General features: G+C 38.2%; 3 protein-coding genes across 4 annotated transcripts in view; 1 reads left to right on the top strand and 2 right to left on the bottom strand.

Annotated features, from left to right (window-relative positions):
• Positions 1 to 296: 296 nt before the first annotated feature.
• On the bottom strand, positions 297 to 3,375 carry COA5 (cytochrome c oxidase assembly factor 5). The gene is made up of 3 exons (XM_084201482.1): positions 3,162 to 3,375; positions 2,679 to 2,762; positions 297 to 598 (listed from the first exon to the last, which is right to left on the bottom strand). Exons 1-3 carry the CDS (start codon positions 3,261 to 3,263, stop codon positions 557 to 559), a joined length of 228 nt encoding a protein of 75 aa, XP_084057608.1. The 5' UTR covers positions 3,264 to 3,375; the 3' UTR covers positions 297 to 556.
• Positions 3,376 to 3,388: 13 nt separating this feature from the next.
• On the top strand, positions 3,389 to 9,486 carry UNC50 (unc-50 inner nuclear membrane RNA binding protein). The gene is made up of 6 exons (XM_084201481.1): positions 3,389 to 3,492; positions 4,183 to 4,466; positions 5,297 to 5,417; positions 7,218 to 7,357; positions 7,434 to 7,535; positions 8,055 to 9,486. Exons 2-6 carry the CDS (start codon positions 4,187 to 4,189, stop codon positions 8,189 to 8,191), a joined length of 780 nt encoding a protein of 259 aa, XP_084057607.1. The 5' UTR covers positions 3,389 to 3,492; positions 4,183 to 4,186; the 3' UTR covers positions 8,192 to 9,486.
• Positions 9,487 to 9,662: 176 nt separating this feature from the next.
• Positions 9,663 to 24,924, bottom strand: part of MGAT4A (alpha-1,3-mannosyl-glycoprotein 4-beta-N-acetylglucosaminyltransferase A) — a 77,702-nt gene continuing 62,440 nt past the window's right edge. For both annotated transcript variants that reach the window (XM_084201479.1, XM_084201480.1), the window contains exons 13-16: positions 17,591 to 17,669; positions 15,258 to 15,324; positions 14,125 to 14,237; positions 9,663 to 13,961 (exon numbers count right to left, since the gene is read on the bottom strand). In XM_084201479.1, coding sequence (XP_084057605.1) covers positions 13,935 to 13,961; positions 14,125 to 14,237; positions 15,258 to 15,324; positions 17,591 to 17,669 — 286 coding nt within the window. In that variant the 3' untranslated portion in view covers positions 9,663 to 13,934. The remainder of the gene's footprint in view (positions 13,962 to 14,124; positions 14,238 to 15,257; positions 15,325 to 17,590; positions 17,670 to 24,924) is intronic.

Genomic DNA, 24,924 nt, shown 5'->3' with positions numbered 1-24,924 from the left:
GACTGAAACACAGCACCACTCGCATTACAGGTTTATTGGGCAGCAAATTTACTGGAGAAGGAAGCACCTTGCACACACATTTTACAATTCTGGTGAATTCCTCATCTCTGAAAATAGTTCTATTCTGAGAAACCCTCTGAGATACTCATTTACTAAGGAAACTCTTCCTCAACACATCAAAAGTGAACTCCCAGTTCCATAGCTTGTATTATTTCTAATAGTAAAATATTATCAGAATTTACAGTTGAGTCACAAATAACAACTTTACTTCAATACAGAATTACGATTTCCACAGCTTGTTCTGGATTTCATTCTTTTATTGCAAGTACATGACAGGTACTCATTTTGGCCAGAACTTGTAGCTTTATGCTTGCCTTCTTTTTAACATTTAAAGGCACATCCAGGTCAATCTGTTGGAATACTCAGGAGTAGATACCTTCCATGAAAACACTGCATGAAATGATGCAGCAGGTACCATCTTCTTATTTTAGTCTCTGTTTTGTGTAGAGTGCTGATGAACTCCAAATTTCAATGGCGAGATCTCTTGACGAGGACTTCAGTATCCCTTCCTTCCTCTGAATCTTGCCCTGGTATCCAACTGAAAATTGAAGACAATATATTAAGAGCAGGTATTTTCCAAAAGAGATATTGTAGAGTGTTTGTGCTACCCTGGCACCTTGTAACATCAGAACAAAGGCCAGAATAAAGCAGAAGAAAACTAGTGATGTAGCCAACAAGCCACAGGGGATTCCGGTGAAAGAGGCATTATATGATCTTAAACCTCACACAAAACTAAAATTATGTGCTAAGTGCCCTATGTGTTCTGAAATAAACAACATAAATGATAGAACAGCATGGTAGGATGGCAAGGAACCCATGAAAAACAAGGTAGAGTAAATCTGCTTAGATCAGTTTTGCAAATGTAACTGATAAAGTGAAGGAGAAAAATTAAGGTGTGGTTGAAGTAGGAGTCACTATAAATGTATGTGAGGAGAGGGATAACTTAAATACACCATGTTTCTGGAAAAAATATAAATAAATCAGTAAAAACAGAAATAATATTAAGCTTGTAAAATGTGCAAGTTTATTCTTGGCAATTACAGAAATAGCATTTAATGAAAGGCTAAAGAAGATGGTAAAGCTAAAATGAAAGCCATAGTGCAGCACCTACAGAAGTTAAACAGCAAGTTCTTTCCCAATGAAGCAGAAAAACATACTTTGATCTTAGGAGAATTATTCTGAACTTAGCCAATCTTGAAGATGGCAATGACAGATGGCAACTCAGCCACATTCTGATATTAGACTGAGGAGGTTGCTTTCACCACCACTAACTAACCCTCTTCCAGAATTCAGAACTGCAGCAAAATTTGTAAAGAGCTAGAGTCATGATGACACAGCTTGTCCAGTAACCAAGCAGCTTTCACTTTAAACCTTGGCCCTACTTCAACATTTCTGATAAGACTGTTTCCTTGAAAAAAAAACCAGCATTGAGGCAAAACCCCTGATGATTTTAGCATACTGCATTTAGTGTCTAACTTGGTTTTGGACACTCTTTAAGTTTCATTATTATAACAAATAACAAGTTTCACTGAGCATGATTATTGAAATTTAAAGAATTAACAGGACAAGAAGATATTCACTCATCAGCCTTAAAATGTGGGAGAGTTAAAAATAATAATTTAAGAGCCAGGACTCTTCCTGCATGACTGGAGGCATTTAGCTAGAAACTTAGTTTCATCAGGCTCCCTTAACAATCCACAGACAGAAAAATACTTGGAAAAATACATCACTTGGAGACACATATGTTGCTACTGCAGTTTTATACAGGCATTTCAAACTTCAAATACACAACATCTTCCCATACACAGAAATAATAATTTGTCCCTTTATGGATTAATGTGGTTCAGACAGAAGAGGTACAAAAAGCTGCTACAACAAATACAAAATGGAAGAAAAAATTAAACTACCATTTCAGCTGTACACTCTTCATCAGATAAAAATACAAATGAGCCCTGCACTTCTCATGTTTGGAAAGTTTTAATACCATCTTTACCACATCTTAAATATGTTTTAAATGTTATGGAAACACAAGCAAAAAAATTCTGGACAAGGAACTCCTATCAAAAGACGGAAAACTTTATCTAATTTACATTTTAAAAAATGACTAGTCACTTCCATATGGGATAGTTCATTATGTTAAAAAACAGTTATTTATCATGAATTCTAGTATTCCAAGAAAACTAATGACTCAACATTAATTCAGTGCAAGGCCTGCTTTAACAGTGAAAGTCTTACTTCACTTCATTTAAATGTTCTCTATATAGATGTTTTTCAAAGATCTTAGAGGCAAAAGATATCTTGCTGATATTTTTTCTTATAATTACCTGATCTACTAATCTTTTTTACCCCAAAAACTTTACAAAAAACAATAGTGAAAATAGCTGCATCACTATCTGCAACATTCTAAGCCTAACCCAATTTAAACACGTTTTTCCAATTTTTCCTACTCTTTAGCTTCTTCTTCATTAGAACTGAGTACAACACCCATTGTTTAATCAGGATTCAAAGGCAAGAGCCTGCTTAATGACACCCACCTTACTGAATAATGTTTTTCTTAAAAAGAGAGAGAAAAGGACAGGAAAGATACAGGCCAGTAGCAGAAGACACACCACACTTACCATTGATCTTTTGCATGCAAAGAATGTCACTTGCAAACTCCTACAGTGTCCTTCCCTCAAGCATTGTTTAGGGCTTTTGTTTTCCTAGTTGATGAAAAAAGAAAGATTAAAAATTTGATTTCTACAGCTCATCAAATAGACATCAAAATACCTGACAGAATCATAGAACAGAAACACTGACTATTCTGAGTAGGAAAGCACCCACAAGGATCATCCAGTCCAACTCTTACGGGAAGGCCAATACAGGGATCGGACCCACGTTATTAGCACCACGCTCTGGCCGACTGAGTAATTTGAGTTGGAAGGGGCCTTTGAGGATGATTTACTTCCAACTTCAGAAAAGTTCACTGGGGATTTTGCTTCGCTACGGTGACCTGCGCTCTCCTCTGGAGCTGTAATTCCCTAAACTGCTGCGAACAAGCGGTAAGAGGCCCAAAAAGGGCGGCCTGCGGGTCTGTGGCCCGGAAGGGCAGCGGCGCTCACCTGCAGGACGCAGGGGCTCTCCAGCAGGCACTGCCGCAGGTCCTCCCTCACGCCGCTGCAGGCGCGCCCGTCCTCCTCCTTATCCTCGTAGTACTTGGGCATGGCGGCGAGCCCCGCGCTACGCCCCGCTGCCACCCGCCCCGCGGCCACCGCCGGCCGCCGCCGCCATCCCGGGCCCTGCGGCCGCTTCCGGCGGGGGCAGGAAGGGACGGGGCGGCTCCGGGAAGGATCCCGAGCGCCTGCGCTGCGGACGGTGCCGGAAGGCTGCGGGAGGCGGCCGCGGTGGCGGCGGCGGGCAGGGCGGGGGTCGCGCCGCGGGCCGGGGCAGCAGGTGAGACCCTGAGCGCGGGGCGGGGCTCGGGGGGCGCGGCGCTGCCCGGCCCGGAGCTGAGCGCGAGCCCCGCTGAGGGGGGCGGGTGTCGTCAGCAACGGCGGCCGGGCCGCTCCTAAGTCATGGAACCGTACACTGTCAAGGGCTGGAAAAGACCGTGAAGATCATATGGTTCCAACCCCCCACCCGCCGTGGGCAGAGGTACCTGCCACTAGACCAGGTTATTCTAAGCCACATCCAACCTGGCCTTGAACGCTGCCAGGATTGGCCTTTCCACAGCCTCCCTGGGCAACCTGTGCCAGTGCCTCATCCCCTCCACAGTAATTTCTTCCTTGTATCTAAGCTAAATTTCCCCTATTTCAGTTTGTACCCGTTACTCCTTGTCCTATCACTGCAGTTCCTGTTTTCCCCCTTCAGTTATTGGGGAGGTGCTGGGAGGTCTCCACACAACCTTCTCTTCTTCAGGCTGAACTGCCCCATCTTTCTCAGCCTGTTTTCATAAGGGAGGTTCTCCAGCCCTCTCACCAACTCCACGGCCTCCTCTGGACTTGCTCCAAGCAATGTCATTATTTACTCTTGCGCTCAGTTTTAGTCACTTCAGCGTTGCAGCCGTGGCCTGCACCGCGTTATTTTATTTGTACCCCATATTGTGTGCAAAATCAAATACATCTTTTCCAATTCTTTCTTTAGGAAAATGCTGCCAACCACGCTGGTTAATTCTGGGAGCCAGGGCAATGGTGTGCTGAGCCGCAGAGATGCTGCGAGGCACACGGCTGGAGCAAAACGCTACAAGTACCTCCGGAGGCTCTTCCACTTCCGACAGATGGACTTCGAGTTTGCGCTTTGGCAGATGCTTTACCTGTTCACTTCACCACAGAGGGTTTACAGGAACTTTCACTACAGAAAACAGACAAAGGACCAATGGGCAAGAGATGATCCCGCTTTCCTTGTGCTACTCAGTATCTGGCTCTGCGGTGAGTGCGGGAGAACAGACAGCATAAGGAGCAGGGAGGGAAAGTTTCGGGATGAACGTTTATTTTTCTTCTAATAACACACACAAAAGGATCAGTCTGTATGGAGCAGAAGAAAAAGGCCTAGCCCTTTTGAAGTTAAGGTGGGAAATAGAAATCGGAGTAGGCTTAAGTAGTACTCTGTAGTCTTGAATTGATCTCTCCATTGCAACTCATTTTTTGTTGCATTTTGAGCTACATAGTTAACTGTAACTTTACAGACAGTAAGAAAACCCTATGCCACATGGCAGTGTTTTTGTTTAAAAATACTGAATATTTGGTTTACTTGAATATTATGGGTAAAACATTGTTTTTACCATAAAGGCCCTGGTGAGGTTCTGTATATTGCATGATTAAGCTATAACAAAGTGGCTAATATAAATGACTGAACTGCAAATTCAGTATTGTCTCAGTTGCCTTCTATTAAATAGTGTATTCCTGTTCATAATAGAAAAACTCTACTGAGATACAATTACACATGTTGTTTTGGTTAACAAGGAGCTTTTATAAAACAAAGAATGTCCTATTGTAGCATTGTCTGAATTTTTTTAAAAATAGTTTGGGTGGAGCATTACAATTAGACCCAAGTAGAGATGAGTGTTCATATTATGAATAAACTACATTATATCTATTTTTTCCGGGGAAAAAACCTGAGCTGTTGGACTGAATATCTTGGGGGAAAAATAAAAAGGAAACTGGAGATTTCATAACAGGATACAGTAAACAAATCCATCAGTTTAAGATTTCATGCTTTCATTTTCACATCTGACTTTAATGATTCTCTCTGCTTTCAGTGTCTACTGTAGGATTTGGATTTGTGTTGGACATGGGTTTTTTTGAAACAATAAAACTGCTGCTTTGGGTTGTATTCATAGACTGCGTAGGCGTGGGGCTCCTGATTGCAACTCTGATGTGGTAAGTAGTGATTTCTGAAGCCAAGTTCAGTATTGCTGTTCAGACACAGAATCCTCTGCTGTTTGTGAGAAACTTAGTTCTTTGTTTTGAGTAAACTTAGACTCAAGTATTGTCTATAGGTTTTATGCTGTTGTAGTAATTGTTTCTAAATCATACCTTAAAAAAGAATATATCTCTATTTCCTACAAGGTTAAATGGTCAGAAGGTCTGTATTTTGATGAACATTCCAGCTTTTTTTTTCTTTCTTCTTGAGCTGGTTAATGTTCAGCAGTATGCCAAATTTAAAAAAAAAAAAAGGTGATTAAAAAAAGAAAAAGCTGTTCAATCAAAATAACAAATGAAGAAGTCAAGTAGTGTGAGCCTGAGGATGATTCTGTTTAAGCAGGGCCATATACACTTGGCCTGTGCTTCTTGCTGAAGATTGTAGCTAGTGTGACCACAGCCCCATCTGTTCTGTCTTGTGCTTGGCACCTTTTTGCTTTGTTGGTAGATGCTGTCAGTTTTATCCTCTTTTGTCCAGAGACTTGAAGAAGTAGAGAGGCAGGAGCAGGTCATTTTACAATCCAGGCCTAATCAGCACCATAAATGGGTCCTGCAGCAGTGAGGGAACCATGAAATTACAGGAAGCCACTGCACCTGTACTGCAGCAAGGGGAGGGCACCAAAAAAAATTTTTTTATTTTACAAGGAACTTAAGAAAGCAAGGGCATTTAAGAGCTTTTAGGGATGGAGTTGACATCTTTAAGTGATGGTGGTTGGAAAAGGGATAAATCCTGACAGTGGCCTCAGGAACTCCTGCTTGTAGTTGCAAAATTGAGAATGAAGTACATAAAAGAAACATAGCGGATAGATGAAAGGTCCACTTGACCTATGCTCCTGTCTGGGACAGCAACCCATAAATTGCTTGGGGAAGAGCTTATAGTAATGCTCCCTGCCCCCGTCGTCCAGCAATTTCTGCTTCAGGATGCAGTCTCCTAAGCCAGGAAGACTTCAGCATCTGTCCTTTAGTCAGCTTCCTGCAGGCATCAATACCAGTCACTTGGTGGCTCGAGTTTGATTCAAGTCCCTTCTTCCACTGCAAGCTCACCTTTTTTCCCAAAAGCTCCCCCCATTCCGAATCAGTCTAAACTCCTTGCCTTGCCTCTCCTCACCTTGCACCCAGGCTCTGCCTCTTTGCAACCCCACCCTTGGCACAGAGGAAGCTTGCATGAAAGATCTGATCTCTTATTTCTGAGCATGTATTGACTTCTTGTTCCTCCTCTATATATTTTGATGTCAGCAGAACTTAAGCTGAAGGAAAGAGCCTTGAGGCTCATTCAGTAGCCTGTAATACCGGGCAGTGCACATTGCATTTGTAGATCTTTTCAGTAATAATAGGCACATGTTATGAGCACTCTCCTGCCCGCCTCCTGTCCTTGCAGTGCATCAGTTCTGTAGCGATCAGATAAATCATCTCTGTGTGAGGTGTGCTGATCCTGTAAGAGCACTTCACTGAAGTCATCTCCCTGTGTGTACAAAGAGAAGAGGCAGCTTGTGACTGATAAATTGTAGCACTGATCTCTTCTTTATAAAGAAGTTTTGTTTCTGTATTACCCACGGGGTATTTCAGCTGCCTGTAGCATGCAAGGGATGTGATGATAGTTTTAACAAAACCATTTTAAAAATAGTCTGGTCTGCATGATTCTTGCCAGACAGCAGAAGCTTTGTGGTGGAGAGTTGGGATCACATATGACTTACTGTGTTTTGTCAGTCAGCTTTATAGAGTCATATTAACAACAGTCTCAAATATCTTTTCATGTAGGTTCATTTCAAATAAGTACTTAGTGAAGCAGCAGAACAGAGATTATGATGTGGAGTGGGGATATGCCTTTGATGTACATCTGAATGCTTTCTACCCTCTTCTAGTCATTCTGCATTTTATCCAGCTGTTCTTCATCAACTGTAAGTAGAATACTTTGAGCTCTCTGCTTCAAAATTGTGCACTATCAAAACAGCTGAGAGCAGTTATCTCTTGCAGATGTCATCATATCTGATTCTGTCATTGGGTATTTTGTTGGGAATACCTTATGGCTGATTGCAATCGGCTATTACATCTACGTGACATTCCTAGGATACAGTGGTGAGTAACATCAGCTTCTTTTCTATTTGTTTGACTAAAAAGAAGAGCATGTTTTCAGGCTATTAATTTGATCTTAGCATATTATTTGTAAAGCAGAGGCTTAGCTGCATTTTGAAGTAACTTTCTTTATTGTAAATGAAGTATGATAGAAATGTACCAATCCATGGTTTCAGCTGCATGGACATCTTAACCAAAGAATTTATATTCTCCACCTCACCAAACTCCCTTCTTCTATTAGACCTGTGCACCACAATTTAGTTTTCTTGTTCCTCTGTAAATCTATTTGAAGATGTTTGCATTAGATAAAAATTCTGTAATGAGTTTAATACCACAGTTTTAGGTAAAACAGTTCCCCAAGGCATTTTGAGATAACTGTAGGGCTAGTAGGGCAGGGATGTCTGAGGAGGACAGCAGAGTAGAGCTATTTTTTATTGCTACCTTGCCCCAAAGCTAGTCTACATGAAGCACTTTTTTAAAGAGCACTACTTTATACTTGCTTCAATATTGCTTCTGTTTCAGCATTGCCCTTTTTGAAGAACACAGCTATTCTTTTGTATCCATTTGCACTTCTCATCATGCTCTATTTGATCTCATTAGCATGTGGATGGAACTTCACCAAGATGCTTTGTTCCTTTTATAAATACAGAGTGAAATAAAACCAGGACTTCATGTATCTAATGTTTATTTTGTTTCTACCTTCGCCATTTTGACAGTAAAGAAAAAATTAAGAACATTTTGTATGTAAATGCTTGTAAATTTCTCTTTATTGTAGATAATTGTGTAAAAAAGTTTGAAGTGTCCTTTTTTATTAAAATATTTACAACAGTAAACATGTTAGCAATTTTGTTCAAATACTTTCGCAGTACATTCCTAAAAACAAGTTACTTGTACATTTCTGTAGCTTAAATTTAACTGCAACAAGTCTATGTAGCATAACTCTTACTGCAGATACTATGCACATACTGGCATAAGCTCTACATTATGAGGGGTTCAAGTGACACCAAAAAGCAGTTTTATTGAAGAGTAATATTGGAATACCTTGCCTTGGGACTGTGTGAAAGTACAGATCAATAGTGTTGCGATGATAAAGCAACAACTGTCTCTAGATACAGATCTGTCCTCTCCTTGTATGAGAGATTGTGAGAACAGATTTACTGCAGTGACTACTTCAAATATACATGGACAACTCTGGCACACAGAAGAAACAGTGATGAAAGGCACAATTAACATGACCCATATCAGGTTTCCAAAGATAGCAGCAAGTTTTAAACCCAATCTCTAGCAGTCCAGTGGGTATTACTACATCCACCATTCTGAGTGGCAGGTCAATCAATGAACATGGAAGGGAAAGTACAAGTTGGTTTGGCTACAGGGGTGGGCTCATGGCAATGCTTGCAGCTGTGAAGTCCACAAGGCAGAAGTAGAAACTGACCATCACAAACAATTCCTTATGGAAAGTGAAAATGACAGCTTTCCAATGCAGTGTTCAGCATGAAATATGACCACTGGGATTCAGGTTCCAAAACAACACAAGAGTAAACTGGTTACAGTAAGACAATTTCAGTACTAGAATTGGATCTCTAAGGAAAAACTATAATTTATCTTAAAATACCAAATATGCTGGCAGTGCATCTTACAGTACTGTGTGTTTCAGCCACTGTTAAGGCTTGAAGAGATTCATGTTTCCCTCTCAGCAGATGCTGAGCAACGTTCTCCTTTAAACAAGGAAAGCAGTGAACCGTGATCCATGGAAGGTGAAGGATTCCAGTCAGGATCTGCTCCCTTTCATGCTGACAGCACAAGTTCCTGTCCTGCAGGCAGCTGCAGCCTAACTGTACACCTTTTTCCTAACAGGAATCCTACATCACTGATCATCCACTTCAGTTCAATAGTAAAAGTACTTCATATTTAGTGCCCTGTGGTTTGATACCATTGGAGGACTCAGGGCCTTTTAGAGATATTAACGGTTTTGCCCTTGAAACAAGGCTTCATCATTCTCAAAATTAAGCTACTTCAACTTCCAGCAGTTCACTGTTTACAGCAGAACTTAGCAAAACCCTTTAGAGACCTCTTAAGGTCAGAAAGGTGACACTCAAGGACTAATTCACCAGGTCTCCCTGGGCTGTGTGTTGTACGTCAGCAATCAATGCTAGCCTGAAAACACCAGTTGTTTAATAGCTTTTCAGCCTTATGCTGGTGATTGTAAAGATGATTTAAAAACAAGGACTTTTTTCCCCCCCTTTCTACCTAGAGTTACTTGTTCTAGCTTTTCCAGAATATATCCTTCCTAGAAAGAACAAATGTAGAAGCTTGGGTTCATATATTCTAGGGGAGCAAGGCTTGAGAGGATTTCATTTTTCTTTTCCCCTATGAGACCACAATAATACTTTTCCAAGTTGAAGGTGAGCTACAAACTACTATGATACTTCATCTGGAGCAAGTACTTCCAACAAAATACAGAGATTACTGAAATTATAATATATCTGGGGAAAAAAAAGAAAACTGGCACACAGTTTCCAAATTTTTCCAAAGACAAATCACACTTCAGCTCATTCAAGGAACTGTGTTTCACACAGGCAAAGTATAAATTGCTTTGCTCTGAACTGACTCAAGGTATTTAAAAACTGCTTCAAAACAGCTAGACAAGCAGTGATACAACAGGGGACTCCAGTCTTTTCTTGGTCCATGAATCACATCTATCTGAATTTTTCTAATCCATCTTTAAGTACAAAAAAAGAAGAATATATCCATAGGAATTTTTTCCATCAATGAAAACACACGATTGAGATGCCTGCAAAAGCTCAAAGCCTTATACAGTGCTTTAGAAACACTCTATCACATCCTGTTCACATTATTTACAAAGTGTTCAGTAACATGACCCACTGAATGAGCAAAGCAAGATTATACTGGCAGTCTTGTGTTTTCTTGGTCCCAAGAAATCCTGATCAGCTCAAAAAAGCAAATGTTCACATCAGCCAGTCTGTTAGGCTTCCAGTATAAGAAGTTCATTTGCCCAGGTAATGAAGATTTCTGACTATGCCTTTGGTTTCACAAAAATTTGCTTTTCTGGAGCTTTAACAGCATCAGAAGGGGCTAACAGGAATATAGGATAGTGCAGGTTTTTTTCAAACAATCTCCATTATTGGATAACTCTAAGATTCAGTGGCCTCAAGGGGATTTTTAAGGTGACAACAAAAGTAACTTGAATACATGTAGGGAAAAACTCCCTCAAAACAGGTAATAGGTTTAAGATGCTGTTTAAGATCTCTTGTGATAATATTGTCCTTTACAATGGAGATGGGCAGGAGACACCAGCCCACTAGTGCAGACCCAGTCACAAACAGTACCCAAGCTAAAGGCCGATGAGCCTAACAGCACAGGTGTTCTTACTTCACCATACTTCCAGGAAGGAGTCTTGCACCACTTTAGCCTGATTAGGAATTTAAAAGTACAAAGCCAAAAACAGCTGTCTGCAGAAATAATCTACCTGATTACACCAGCTCTGAATTTACCTGGATCTACGAAATATAATTTGTATTGATAATGTGGCACATTTATCTAGAGAGCGTGTAAGCTCAGGAACATTGAAAGTATTGAAGCAGCACAGAGTATTTTCAACTCCTGCTACTACAATGTAATAAAAAATGCATCAATCTTTAGAAAACAACCTACATTTTACCACACACTAGTTTAATTTGTTGTCTTGGATAAATTTCTTCTCAACATTTTTGAAAACTAAATATACTACTAACCAGTCTTGCAATCAATGTGGCATGGGTTCTTTGTATTTAAATATATTAGCAGTGATTCATCTTAACTACTGTGAAATGTCAGGAACAGTGATGCTTTTAGAATAAGCACACAGGTTTCTTACATAAATAGTACCAATAAACTTCCAGACTCACGGAAAAAATGGAAAAGGTCACTGTCAACAAAACTAATTATATTAAGAAACTGCAATATCTAATGTATTTCTGCAGTCTGGATTGTAATAAATAACCCTAGTTTAAATAACTTGCATCATTCATTCACAGACACAGCTGAGAAGAAAACCTAAATACTTTCTCAGACTTTTGCTAGCTGATGTGTGATTAAAAAAAAAGCCATCGTGTGTCAGTAATTTGATGGCAGGACATTATACAGGAAACAAACAGGGCTGTAGCACCACAATAGGCTCGAGTCACATGGGATTCAGAGCCTAGTCACCCACATTCCTAAATCCAAGAATAAACTCCATTGATGTGACCAGTGTTTAGCTTATGCCCACAGCATCCATGGGCAACACAAGCTTTCCAAGTAACATTTTATTTACACCACCTGATGCAATCAGGAAAAGTAAACAAGGTCCACTCAGTATCTAATTTTTCTTGAACTTATACCAGTCAGTCTAAACAGAAGGTCTTGGTCTGTGTACAAAGCTTGTCTTCCCTGTGTCCCCAGACAACATAGCTAAACCAAAATGACAATAGTCTGTAGAAGTAGTTAAATTCTTCAACTTGAATATTGCTGAATTGTCAAAACTATGGCACAGTTCTCCAAGGCAGAAGAGAAGACAGGTTGACACTATAATCCAGTGGTGTTTGCAGTGCTAGCAAGGCAGCTTTAGGCTCCTGCTCCTTACAAGCCTATGTGAAAGGGAGCCCAAATCTATCAGCTGAACTTTAATAGGGAAGTACAAATTCAAGACCCCTGCTCTAGATCAGGGAACCTGCAACAGGTTTTGTGCATCTGTGCCCTGATCACAAAGACAATAAAGGTCTTTTCCAACTTAAGTTCTATGATTCTGTGTTGGGGGTAGCAGAGTGTGGTTTTTTCCACAGGGAAAGCTGGCCAGCTTTTGAGATGTCAGTTCCAGGAGGCTGGTTCACAGCACAACTGACAATACCCAAGCCAGCGTGGATGCCTCCCTCCAATGTCAATCAGGCACTTCATTCCTATTAAAAGGGAGGAATTCCTGCCTCTCTTTTTCCTGGCCATTTCTGACTAACTGAAATCTTCCCATGCCTGAATCCTTACACATAAGCACCTAAGCAGGACTTTTCAGAAAAGCAGCAGCATTAGTACTGCAACAGTTCCACTCTGATTGTAATCCAGACCATGTTCTGTTCCTGACCGAATTTCTGATTCATTTGAGATCACTGTTGTTTCCCTTAACACAAAAAGGCAGGCTACTAACTTGAGGCCAGATTCAGTTCCTACCATAAAGTTAGTGTGAGTTACCATACTGATCCATAAAGGAGTCAAACTAATACCTTGTTCTTAAACAAAGGAAGAAAATAAACTGTGACTACTTGCTAATGTATCCAAAATAAACGCTGCAATAACAGAACTTTTTAAAAGGAGACCTCTGTAAATCAAATGTATCTACTGTTCATTCTTTTGATAAAAGGTAACCTCTTGTCACTCCAAAGCAAAGCTGGAGAATGATTTTCTTTAGTACAGAAAATGAATTTGTTCAGCCTAGGAAATGTTTACAAATATTTTTAGAAACAACTGTTTTGGAGTAAAAAAAATTCTTCTAAAATGCAATGGATTAAATCTAAAATTACTGCAGATTTAGTACATAATATGAAACAAGACATTTCAACATGCTTTTTATGTGGCAACAAACTGTACATAGTGGAATTTCATAGCCCCAAAGAATAATGCTCTTCAGAACTCTGTTTATGCCTCTGAACATTATTCAGATTCCGTGTATAAAACTACATAATTTAGAAACTTAATCTTGTTTTTTTTTTTTAAACATGGCAGTATATTTGAAATATGGTATTAATTTATGTTTGCATCTCCAAAGAAAAATGTAGAAAGATAACTTAAACTAGAGAATTCATAAAAAAACTATATCAATTTAAAATTTTACTGCATAAAAATATGTACTTTTCAAATTATTTTAATAAATTAAATATCCCTAGCATTTTTCATATATATCCCTGACAGTCTATAAAAGAGGGTTCTTGTTATAGAAAATAAATGGAACTCCGAAAGTACCCCCTTCATAAAACTTATTTAACAATAATTATATTTTTGTTTTTCTTCAAGGAATGTAACAATATGTACAACTCTATATTACTATACTATCAAAATAGTACAGGTTAAGCGTAGCAGGGTTCTGCAACCATAAGATGGCAAAGTCACATTACAGTGGAGGACAACTTGGGCCTCAGACGAACGTTATCAGTGTGGAGCATCAGTTTCTGGATGGATCAGATAAGAAGGGGTAAATACAATCTTCTCATCTACAGTAGATTTCACAAGAGGTAGAGTTCAAGTGAAAAAGAATGACATTTGGAATAAGGTGCATGCTCAGTATTTTCAATTTGTGACTTGCTAAGGATGTCAGATTTTATAGGAAGAATTTTCAAGAATTCTTTCTTTTTCCTCTAAAGCAGATTTCCATGATCAGTTTGTAATCTTTTTAATATGAATCTGAAATAGAGAATCAGAAGAAATAAGTCATGGTTTAGTGTATTACATTTCTCAGTAATAGGAGGTACTTATTTTCAGTGTTAGCCAAAAGTCTGAGCTTCAAAACAGAATGAAGATATTTCCCATTCACTGGTTATGTTTTTCAATGTTCTACCACACTTACCTCATTCAGAATTGCCCAAACAGCTGAATTTTGTATCACTGAAAGCCGGAATGATGAAATAGGATTTAGGCTGGGGTCAACTGTTCCTTCAGCTACACCATTTTCAAACTTCCCTGCAAAAGTACATCATTAAGTCCTGTTCAACAAACTGAAGTACAAAATCCAGAAGTTGTATCTGCAGTATCACAATTCACAGTATCATTGTGACAGAATCTCACAGTGAAACCAGTATCATTCCCAAAATAAAAGGCAGTGAGTGATTTTGACATCAGATCCAGTTTCGCAGCAGCAAACAATATGGGGCACATCATCAGCCCACACCAATCTGAACAGGATTACACATAAGAATAAAAATTTGAAACTATCTAAAGGCATTAACACCTCAAACTCTGTGAAGATTTTAGCACAGGCACTCATTTAATATCACAGAACTAATATGATGCCTTTGGCTTACCTGTTTTCAAATAGGATTAAGGACAAGGGATATCATTTATGCATAACATATTCCTATTTAAAGCATCTTCAATTATATTAGGATGAGTAAGAATTACATTTAAAAGCCCAGTTAGACTTTACTGTTAAGCCATATAGACAACAACTGTAATTTATTATGACAAAAAAAGGTTATAACAGGATTGCCCAAACTGTGTCCAGCAGCTAATTAAATTCCATGTGTAAAATTTCTCTTCCTTGATAACATTTATCCAAGCACCTTCCTCAACAGCCACTTGGCTGTTGCAATGCCAATCTCATCCTTGACGAGACAGCTGATTGTCTATAGGCTGGGTTCAAATCCAGGCCAAGCACACAACTCAAACATAAGCACTTGCTCAGTCACAGGACAGAGGAGGTGATCTTACAAAACCTGGAAATGCCTCTATTATAATCCAGGTGATCAATCCTGGCAGAAAAGCTGGATGTAGGTGCACTACAGCTCAGAGTCACAAGAGATCTCTGTTCAGTACATAAGTCTCTGAAAAGAGTTAGTGGACACAATATTAAGTAAAGCCTACGGGGTCATGTACCCAAAAATGAATGATAAAAGCTCAGGTTTAGGTTTGTTTTGGTTTTAATAAAGATGTCTTTGAGAGTTGCAATAGTAAGAATACACTTTTTTTTCCACTGTTACATACCTATCCTGAAGTAACCATCCTCTAAGCGTTTGTCTTTGGTTTCTTTGCTTAATACCAGTTCTTCACTCTTGAACAAAAAAGCACAAATGAAATTATTTATTTTGACATATGGCTTTGCCAGAGAAAGACAAATGTGTGTGCAGTCTTTTTATATATTCAGCATCCATTTTTTCAAAACAATTAAGAACAAGCTTAGGATATAGTTATTTATAGGCTTATAGAAGCCAACATTAAAAAAAAGAAAAAAAAAAGAAAAAAAAAGAAAAGAAAGGAAAAAAAGAAGAAAAAAAAAGAAAGAAAAAAAAGAGCAGCAGTGTTCCAGAACTGAACAATACTTGGCTTCAAAGGAGAAAAATCAAGTACTCTAAGTGCCCCATGAAACTCGCACGGTAACTGCCACGTGAACAGAATACTTAGCACATACTGGCATACACAGTGGGAGACGAGCAAAGGCAGGACCTGCCTTCTTTTTCAATGGCTTAACAAGAGCTTTCTCCCTTGGACAAATGAAAACTTACAGTTTACTTTTTGATCTAAGACTTTGGGTGAGATGGAAAGCCATCAGACCAGTGAGGGAAGCAGCACAATCATCACTGCCTCACTATATGGATGGTAATCAGTCAGTTTTATTTCATAAGCACCAAAAAAAAAAAAAATTGTAGAAGAGATCTTGAAAAACAGCTTGCAAAGTACAACCATGACCCGATACTGAAAGACCCACTCTAAGAATTTCCCAGGAATTAATTAAAAATGCTTGGCAAAATAGAGATTAAATTGATCAGCTTCTTTATTTTTAATTCCTATTTTGAACTAAAGCTGCTGAAAAAGTGGTGGCAATGTTTTTTGTTATTTATTTGGGGGACAGGTGTTTCGGTTTTCTTTGTTCTTGTTGGGGTGTTTGGGGCAGGTTTTTTGTTTATAGATTGTCTTGAGGGGTTTTTTAGTATGTTGCTTGAATCGCAGACAAATCCAGTCTGGGGGTACTCTGGTTTCTAAGGGATTTTTGTTTTCCTGAATTCTACGAAAGGAAGATCAGGGTTAAAATACTTGAATGAGTTTCTAGCTCTATTGAAGTCCAGGGTGGAGAAACAGGGCCCTGAGGAGCTGCTGTCCTCAGCTGACATTATTTTACTGACAATATTTTCTTCTGACACCAGGCTTAGGAACAGGCCAGATGCAGAATTTCCTGTTTACCTTTTCCACAAATTGCATCAATAGCACCTCTGTATCATTACTTCCTTAAAGGATGCTCCAGTGAGGGACATTCCACAGCCAAGTAAAGCCAAAAAAGAGATGCCTGATGCACATGTTTGCTTGGTATCTTGTACATTCTTGTATTTTGGGCTTAGATGAAATGAGGGCTGCTGCTGTTTTTTTGTGGTTGAATGTATTTCCACAGGTCTCGAGAAACAAACCCCTCAGATCTTATGATATAATATCCCACATCATGTTTTATAATTAGAACCAAACTAACAATTTTCTTTTTAAGGATGGGAATAGTAAGAATTTCCTAATTTTGCCTGCTCTAATGAAGGTAGACTAGGAAAATGAAGATGTGAACTCCTCCATGATTACTTACTTAAAAAAGAGATAAAAAGAAAGTTAAAAAAACATTCAACTTACAGCAATTTCAGCCTAGATTTCAAGATTCCTACACCAGGTATATGGGGGAAGGCAGAGATATTTTGCCATTTTAATACTACATAAAATAAATTTGTCTGAAGTAACATCTTAATTCTCTCAGTCTTTGTGATATAGTTAGCTGTAGTATCTAGTAGAAGAAAAAGAACCCATACCATCTGACTTTAAACAAGAATATACTTTAGATAGTGTAGTACTCTCCTGTGGTAAAACTGGCTCATTTATGGGGGAAAAACATCAGAAATCAAGAGAAAGGTACGCATTCTGTTTTAAGAATATTTATTTCAGTATCTAGTGGGTTTGGATGTGTGTCAATCCCTGAACTAAGACTTTTTTACTAAGTCAAACAGCAGATTGACTTAGGTTTCCCATTTCCCAAAATACACAGGAGAGGGAAGACTGTTCAGTTTTTGTTTTAAATAGTAGCAATGAACTGGAAGAAAACCTTTGAGGTGAACCTTGTTCACCTCAAAATTTCCAACAGCACTTGTATCAGACTAGACCCTGAATGAACATTTAAATAGTTACAATAGTCTTCTGTGAACATATTCAGTTAAAAGAAGGAAAAGTATCAGAACATCAAGTTCATGCAGTTCAAAGAAGCATTTATGTCTCCTCACTGTTAAAAAAGTCAAAAAAGAGGCTGTGCTTTTATCCTGCAATGGAGAAGATACAAATCAAAAATTTCATACCTGAAAAGGCAAAACTTCTACAGTTGTGTTTAGAAGTATGTCTCCTGGATGCTCTGGATTGCCACTGTGAAACAAGTACCTATAAATGAAAAGGAAAACAAAAGACAGTCTATACATCAGTCAGAATCAGCTGTGTTACTGTCTTACATGTTAATTGTCACATATAGATGTTAAAAGGAAAAACATCATTTTTATCCTGAGCCTACATCAGCTGGGGATAAGATTGCTTTCACATATTACTGTAATGGGAAGGGGTCAAGGTTTTCAGTTGCTAAAGAGCAGTTGTGTGGTATTTTACACAGGAAGGGAGTTTGCATCATGTGCTGTTGCCAGACTGCATTACACAAGGCTGTAGTCATTACTGCCAGGTACACACTGCTATCACCTCCAGAAGCAGGAGCCCTGCCTTCCTTCAGCCTCTCCCTGTGCCCACAGGATGAACTCTGCAGGTCCATTCTGAAACAGTTCTGGGAATTTAGCCAAGTCAATACTTTGCCAGGTGAGTGCTCCCCAAGTCCATCTCTCCACTGTGGTTCATTGCAAAATCTCATTGATTATTGTGCCAGGAATTCCCAACCCACATCCGCACCATTCCTGTTACCTGAATTCCAACTTCTATTTCAAAGACAGATTTATTTAAGGGAAAAAAAAATCCCTCAAAAAAAAAACCCAAACCAAAAAAGCCTGGTTTTGACATGTATATACACATAAAAAAACCTGTACCTTTTTAAACCTGTACAAAGTCGCCATTACTCTCACTAAGTTGTGCAATTTACTTTCTTTTTTAACTGGACAGAGTAAATATGCTTGAAACATTATCTAAGCCATCCCTATCAGTATCAATGAGTGAAGTGTTCAGATTCTAGCTGCCTGCTCTGAACAGCTTTTGCAGTACTGCACATGTGTAGATTATGTTACAAAAGAGACAGTTAATTCCTCTTTATATACGACAGGAACTTCATGTTATTCTGAGTATGTATTATGTAAACCAGTAATAATATTTTTTTACCACTAGGTGGAATCAATGATTGAAAATTGTTCACTACTTGCCATTTTTTCTAGTGGACTGGAGTTAATTCAGATTACTGTCATAAACTAATTAGATCCTACACCTACTCAGATACCACTTTTAGGAAGACTATTTTACTTTTATTAGGTTTAAATGAATATGTAAAAATCTATCAACACATTTCAAATCTTTCTTCAATTGGAACTTAGATGGTACTTACTGTTAAATTTCCCTTTGACATTAAATATGTCACCAGCCAGAGATAAAATTAATTCAGAAATTATCACTTGATTAAAATTAAAAACATTATCTCAATTTGCAATTTATTAAGGTGCAGTAAGAAATTCCAGTAAATTCCAGCTTGTCTTTATCCACTATATCTGAAGCCAGGTTGAATACCTGCCATCATAGCTACAAGACAAGTAGAAGGAAACAGTGCTCTGACCCCAGCTCAGAAATGTCTGTGACCCCAAAAGGATAGAAGTATTTTAAGAAAATGCACACACATTTAGAACATTTCTTTTATCAAGGCTCAGAAAAGGAGTAAAACCTCGAGTAGAACTTGTAATACAAGAAAGCCACAATGATTTCTATTCCATTGCTTTCAGCAGAACTGAACAGTTTTACTGGAAAACAGAACTGGACTAAATAAGCCTCACTACTGTGTCTCAAGAAAAATAATTTCTGTACTTTAACATAAAGGTTAGTCAATTCCAAAGTATACAAGCTACCTAAAACATCCACAGTTCTTCCAAAACAAATCTTGTGACTTTTTCTAGATATTAATGACAACCAAAAAACCCCAACAAGTAATAGTAATTTTTTTCTAGGAAGATGCCTTCATTGGACATCTTAATAGTAACCAAAACCAAACTGTCAGAAAAGCTGACCAGAAAACTAAAAGTACATTCTGCTGTCTTCTGACCTAATAGATCTAATTTAGTCAGTGAGACATCCTAAGCTGTACTGGCCATGTTTTCTCTTGAAAACACTGAAAATTCTAAGGAGACTTAATTTAAAATGGAACTGGCCATCAAAGGTATTGCCATCAAAGGCTCCACCCAAACCACAGACACGCTGCTTTTCCTTAGCACAGTTCTGAGAAGGCACACCTAAAACTCCACAAAGAAACTCCCTGTGATCTGGGATCACTGTGCTCTCAATCAACAGTGATTGGCTTAGGAGGTTTGGATGGGTTTTTTGGGGGAAGCAGTAGCAGTGAGGGCTTTGTTTGTTTGTGAAAGATTGTCGCTTATTTATTTGGGTTTGTTTGCTTGTTTTAAAAACAGCCCTGCAAGCACACAGCCACAGCCAACCATCTCTCCTACTGTGCCATCAGCTTTGAGACTGAGCTGCAGCTTCCCCTCCTCAGCAGTTGTCACTCCATTAGAGCAATGCACTCCCGAGCTGGCACAGTGCCAGAACAATTTACAGCACTAATTAATCAAACCTGATTTCCATGTAATCAAACCTGCTATTTTAGTATATTTTCTATAACTATCTGTTAATCCATATGCACACACAAATGTAACACATGCTCATGTCACATTTTAAATTATGTTTAGAAAGGAAGGGATATTTTTGTATCTGAGCCTTGCTTCAACACTTGACAGATAACACCTACTTAGACATTAAAAGTTACACGGATTGAAAACAGAAGCCTAAATACACATACACAGTTAATCCATATCTATAATATTTTGTTAAGAACTAAAATTTACCAATTAGAAAATTTTATTTGAAATAAAATTTAATTTATGAACAAACAGATGTTCTACAGCTCCTAAAATAAGTGTCATTAGCTATTCTTCTGTAAAACTTGCTTTTCTGACAGGGGAGATTTTCCAACGGAGATTCCTTGGAAATGGGTTGAGAGAGTAAAACTAATTTCAAAATAAAGGTCAGTTAAACCTCCCTTTCAAAAACCCTTGAAATGGCTTTTAAGGAACCTATCTTTACCTCCCCAAACCTTTTGGATTTGCACTCTTTATATGCCAAGACCTTTTTTACAAACTTGCTGTTACATTGCTAGATATTTAACTGGATGAGAGAGAATTATCGGTTTCTCCCTCCCAGGTGGAGAGAAGACTCTCATGTCCCCTAACTAATGAACTGATTTATTCATCTGATATTTCTTAAGTAAAACAGACATTTCTAAAAACCACAGAGACATTTGCAGGATATTTAGGGTCCTCATTAAATCACTAATGTAGAGTAATCCAGCTGATACCCATAGGATTACGAGGTTGTTTGCTTTTATTTAATTCCTACACGAGTAGTAAGATGTCTGGGCCAGTCCTTTTTTCTTTCAAGAGAAACACTGGTTTATAACTGGATTGAATGACCTTAAATGTCTTTTCCAACCTAAGTGATTCTATAACTCTATGGTTTTCAGACTATGGTAGGTATTTCTCACTACAGATAGTGAAGAACCTGGGAATAGCTATGCTTTCAATTGCTAAATTATTTTGATACCTGTCCTGGGATTTATACATGACAGGCCATGGAAACAGTAAAAACATGTGCTTTGTCCCCCTAATTACTTAACATTTTTCTTAGGGTAGAATCACTAAGATTTCTTTGTCAACCTGCTGCTTAAACCCGACACCTTCTGAAGCATTCCTTCAAATAAAAATTCTGAAAGTGATGGATCTGTAAATACAGTGATTCCAACCAAACACAAATTCACCTGAAGTAAAAAAAAACAAACCCTACTATTGCCTTATGGAATATTACTTCACTACTTTCTTAATTACAATATACAAACATGAACACAATTGAACCTTGTTGATCAAAGTCATCAGAGAAAAGTAACTCTAACTTACAATTGCTAAGTATAGTACTAATGTATCTGAATCTAAGAGAACCTTTTCTGCTGGCAGTGTTTTTAAAGAGTCACAGGTCAAAGATAATGACCAGCTACTCTAGATATTCAAACACAGAGAAAAACCTCATCTTTACCAAAAATAATTAAATCTATGAACTCACTTACATACATTCTGCTCATGACCTCAATGTGGTATGAGAATAAGAGGAGGCTGTGTGTTAATATTTCCTGTAGCATTAAAAAATACACAGAATTTCAAGAGCACTGAAGGTTTAAAAAACAAACACAAACAGAAAAATCCAACACCAATCACCAAACTAAATGGAGCAAAGTCAAAGCTGCAAAGAAAAACTTCTGTTTTCATATTCAGTGACTTCAGTATTTACCCGATTTGAGGGGTTGAGTTGTTGCCATGGAGCTAGATACGCATCTAAAATCAAGAGAAATAGAGGGAAAACTCCCCCCCAGCCAATAAGCTGAAACAAATATTCAAACACATCCTAACACACAAAGGGAGGGGAAGGTAGAAGTGTGATTATCATTTGAACACTGACAAAAGATACCATTAGTCTGCCAATGCAGTAAACTATTTAGGGTATTTAAAAGCCCACATTCAGGTTCAGAACCCCTCAGATAGTGAGCACCCAGAAATATTATCACCTTTTTTAACATTCCCCATAAAATGGATTAATCAATATTACTAATCTGAACTGCTGACTTTAATATTCTTTTAATAGCTAAATTTTTTCATCACCTGTGCTTTCAAAAAAACCCCCGAAACAACCATGCACACATCTACCCACCCCCATCTTGCTTATAAAGGGGCAAATCTCTCTTCTTTCAAGCATTTCCAAGCATATTTATGTCCAAAAAAGGATTATTCTTTCTATTATCAAATTTGATTTCTTTTAGGTGTTAAAAAATCTTCTTTATTTTATTTAAATAAAGTGCCAATTATTTTTTCATCTATAGAAAGTGTAGTGACTACATGTTCTAATTAAAATAGAACTGAATACACAACAATTTTATTAGTAAATTATGGCAGTTTTATAAAAGGAAACAGTATACAAAAATACTTTAAACAGCACAATTCAGATCCACTGTCAATCTATCTGGATTTTGTTTTGAAGGAAACAAGTTATTTGATCTGATACTAAACCTGATTCTAAGAATATAAGAATACAGGCCTTTATGCTCTGTAAGCATCAGGAATCAAATCTTTTCCTTCACATATCCTCCTTATGTCTCTTTTTAGCAGTCTGATGTATTTTATATCCCATTTTCAGAAAAGGAAAATAGGTAGGACGGCAGAGAGGAAACGTTTCCTTCCATGTTTGAACAAATTATCCATAGCAACATGCAGCCTTAGAGTTTTTAATTCTGCACAACATGAATTTCTGTAAAAGCAATATTCAGTCAGCAATTTTTTGGCTTTCTACAGATGCCATCATCCACTGCAAGAGTCATTATTCACCAATTCTATCCAGCATTTTTGATCACTGGATGCAAATGTGGTAAAAGAAAACTAATCTACCTCCTTTGTGTCACTTTCTCAGAATCCTAATTAGGAAGTGTTATTCTACTGTCACTGGAAACCAGTATTAACCATGCACTATTTCCTCATGCAAAACACAAACAGAAGATGAATAATTTCTTTTCCTTCTCTCAAGCTCAATTTATTCTCCTAGTCTTCATGCCTCTTGCTAAGTCATTTGAAAAAAATTGCTTATACTTCCAAAAAAAAAGTGCAGTTCCTCCAGTCTATATATATGCATCTGCAAAGTACTCACAATAGGTAAGCACTGTACTGGAAGTTTTTGTTTTATATATGCTATATTTATATATAACATCTTGTTGTTATAATTCCAAATTTGGAAAAAAACTCTCCACAAACAAAGAAGAAATGTCCTAGCTTCCCCAAACAACACAAAACAGAAAATACCCCCACCCTATTACCTTCTATGCAAAATGCCTGGTAAGATTTCCACTTCCTCTGACAAAATGAGCCCATCTAAATGTCTTTATATAAATGGGGTTGCATGGTTGAGAACTGCAAGGGTTGAATTCCCCATTTTCACAGAAGTGTCAACCCAGTGCACCAAAAGGACTGAGCATTCTCATGCTTGTCAATGTAGCCTGACTGAAGAGGTGATGGAAGGATTCTGGGGAGTGGTCTGTTTTATCTATCACATGCCTAAGAAATTTTCTCACACCACTTCAAAACTCAATCTGAATCAATGAAACCTGCACCATTTCCTAACCCTCTTCACTTGTGCAGTATGTGTAGGAGGTATTTAGCTGTGTAAGAGAATCTCATTCTCTGGTCTATTCTTCTACTGTTTCCCAGACAAGACTGCAACATCCACTTTCTAAAGCTGCACTGTCTCTCTGGAGTGGGCTCACATCAACTGTGATAAAAATGTCTGGCATTAAATTATTCTTAAATTTTTCATTTCGGAGGTGGTTTGGAGTTTTTTTTCTATTTCATTGATATGGGTTTTTTGTTTGTTTGCATTTTTTGCTGGGGGTGATTGTTCTTTTACAAGGTTATTTCTGCTGAATTTTTAATCCAGTGAGATGTAGAAAGGCTTTGTTGGGGGTTTGAGTTTAGTATGTGTGTGTATATGTGGGTGTATGCACATAAACATTTTTTACCCCTCCAGCTTGGCTGGGGAAGCACAGATAACTCCTTTCAGGTTTTCTATACACAGGCATTTGCCACCATTTGGGATTGCACTTGGGTATGTGACCTCATCAAGATGCAAAGATACAATTATGACATCTCAGAGACTCCAGTCCTTCTGGAAATCACGTGAAGTATCCTAGAGTATCTCAAGTGGCATTAGACATCTTACATTTTGGCAACAGCATTAAGCCTCCAAGATTTCTGACTAAGAACTATAAATCCAGGAACACTGCCAAGTACACAAATCTTGGATATTAGTACCATTAAGGAAGAAGCAGCATGTCCTTGGCTTAGGCAGCTCTTTTCTTCTGTCTCTGATCCATACTTTAAGGTTTTTTTCCCTTTTCATATGAAGTCCTGGCCTCATTGTTATGGGCAGAATTCCATGCCCAGAGCAAACAGCATCAGTGCCTGGGAGCCTGCCTGCCAAATCCCTGCTGTCAGTGCATCCATTTGAGGATGTTCTACTCATTAGTACAGAAGCTTATGCAAACAGAAAAACCAAAGTTCTCAAATTCTCTTTTATGCACAATAAAAGTATTATCCCACCTGAAATGTACTGACAAACACCAAAACATTTAAAATAATGAACTCAAGAGATTTTCAAATATTTCCTATCAGCTGACATGACCATTACAAGCTTCATAAAATGGTGCTGCACTTTAATAGCATACATCTTTAGAATCAGAATTAAAGATTACTTCTAAATTATACACTATGTTTATGCACTTACATGGTTCTTGAGCTAAAACTGCCCATAAAAGGTTTGATGTATTGGGCTGAAGGGGAGGTTCTACATTGAACAGTGATTA

Source organism: Fringilla coelebs (assembly GCF_963513975.1).
Source record: "Fringilla coelebs genome assembly, chromosome: 2".
Classification (NCBI taxonomy): Eukaryota; Metazoa; Chordata; class Aves; order Passeriformes; family Fringillidae; genus Fringilla; species Fringilla coelebs.
Note: the sequence above shows the minus strand (reverse complement) of the source record. Positions and strands in the feature narration are given on the sequence as shown.

Bases quoted from the DNA above. Each gene is read 5' to 3' on its own strand.
- COA5 (XM_084201482.1), bottom strand. From the start codon at position 3,263: ATGCCCAAGTACTACGAGGATAAGGAGGAGGACGGGCGCGCCTGCAGC. The intron at 2,763-3,161 runs GTGAGCGCCGCT...TTCATCAACTAG, and splicing joins AGAGCCCCTGCGTCCTGCAG to GAAAACAAAAGCCCTAAACA. The intron at 599-2,678 runs GTAAGTGTGGTG...TTCAATTTTCAG, and splicing joins TTGCATGCAAAAGATCAATG to TTGGATACCAGGGCAAGATT.
- UNC50 (XM_084201481.1), top strand. From the start codon at position 4,187: ATGCTGCCAACCACGCTGGTTAATTCTGGGAGCCAGGGCAATGGTGTG. The intron at 7,358-7,433 runs GTAAGTAGAATA...TATCTCTTGCAG, and splicing joins CCAGCTGTTCTTCATCAACT to ATGTCATCATATCTGATTCT. The intron at 7,536-8,054 runs GTGAGTAACATC...CTTCTGTTTCAG, and splicing joins GACATTCCTAGGATACAGTG to CATTGCCCTTTTTGAAGAAC.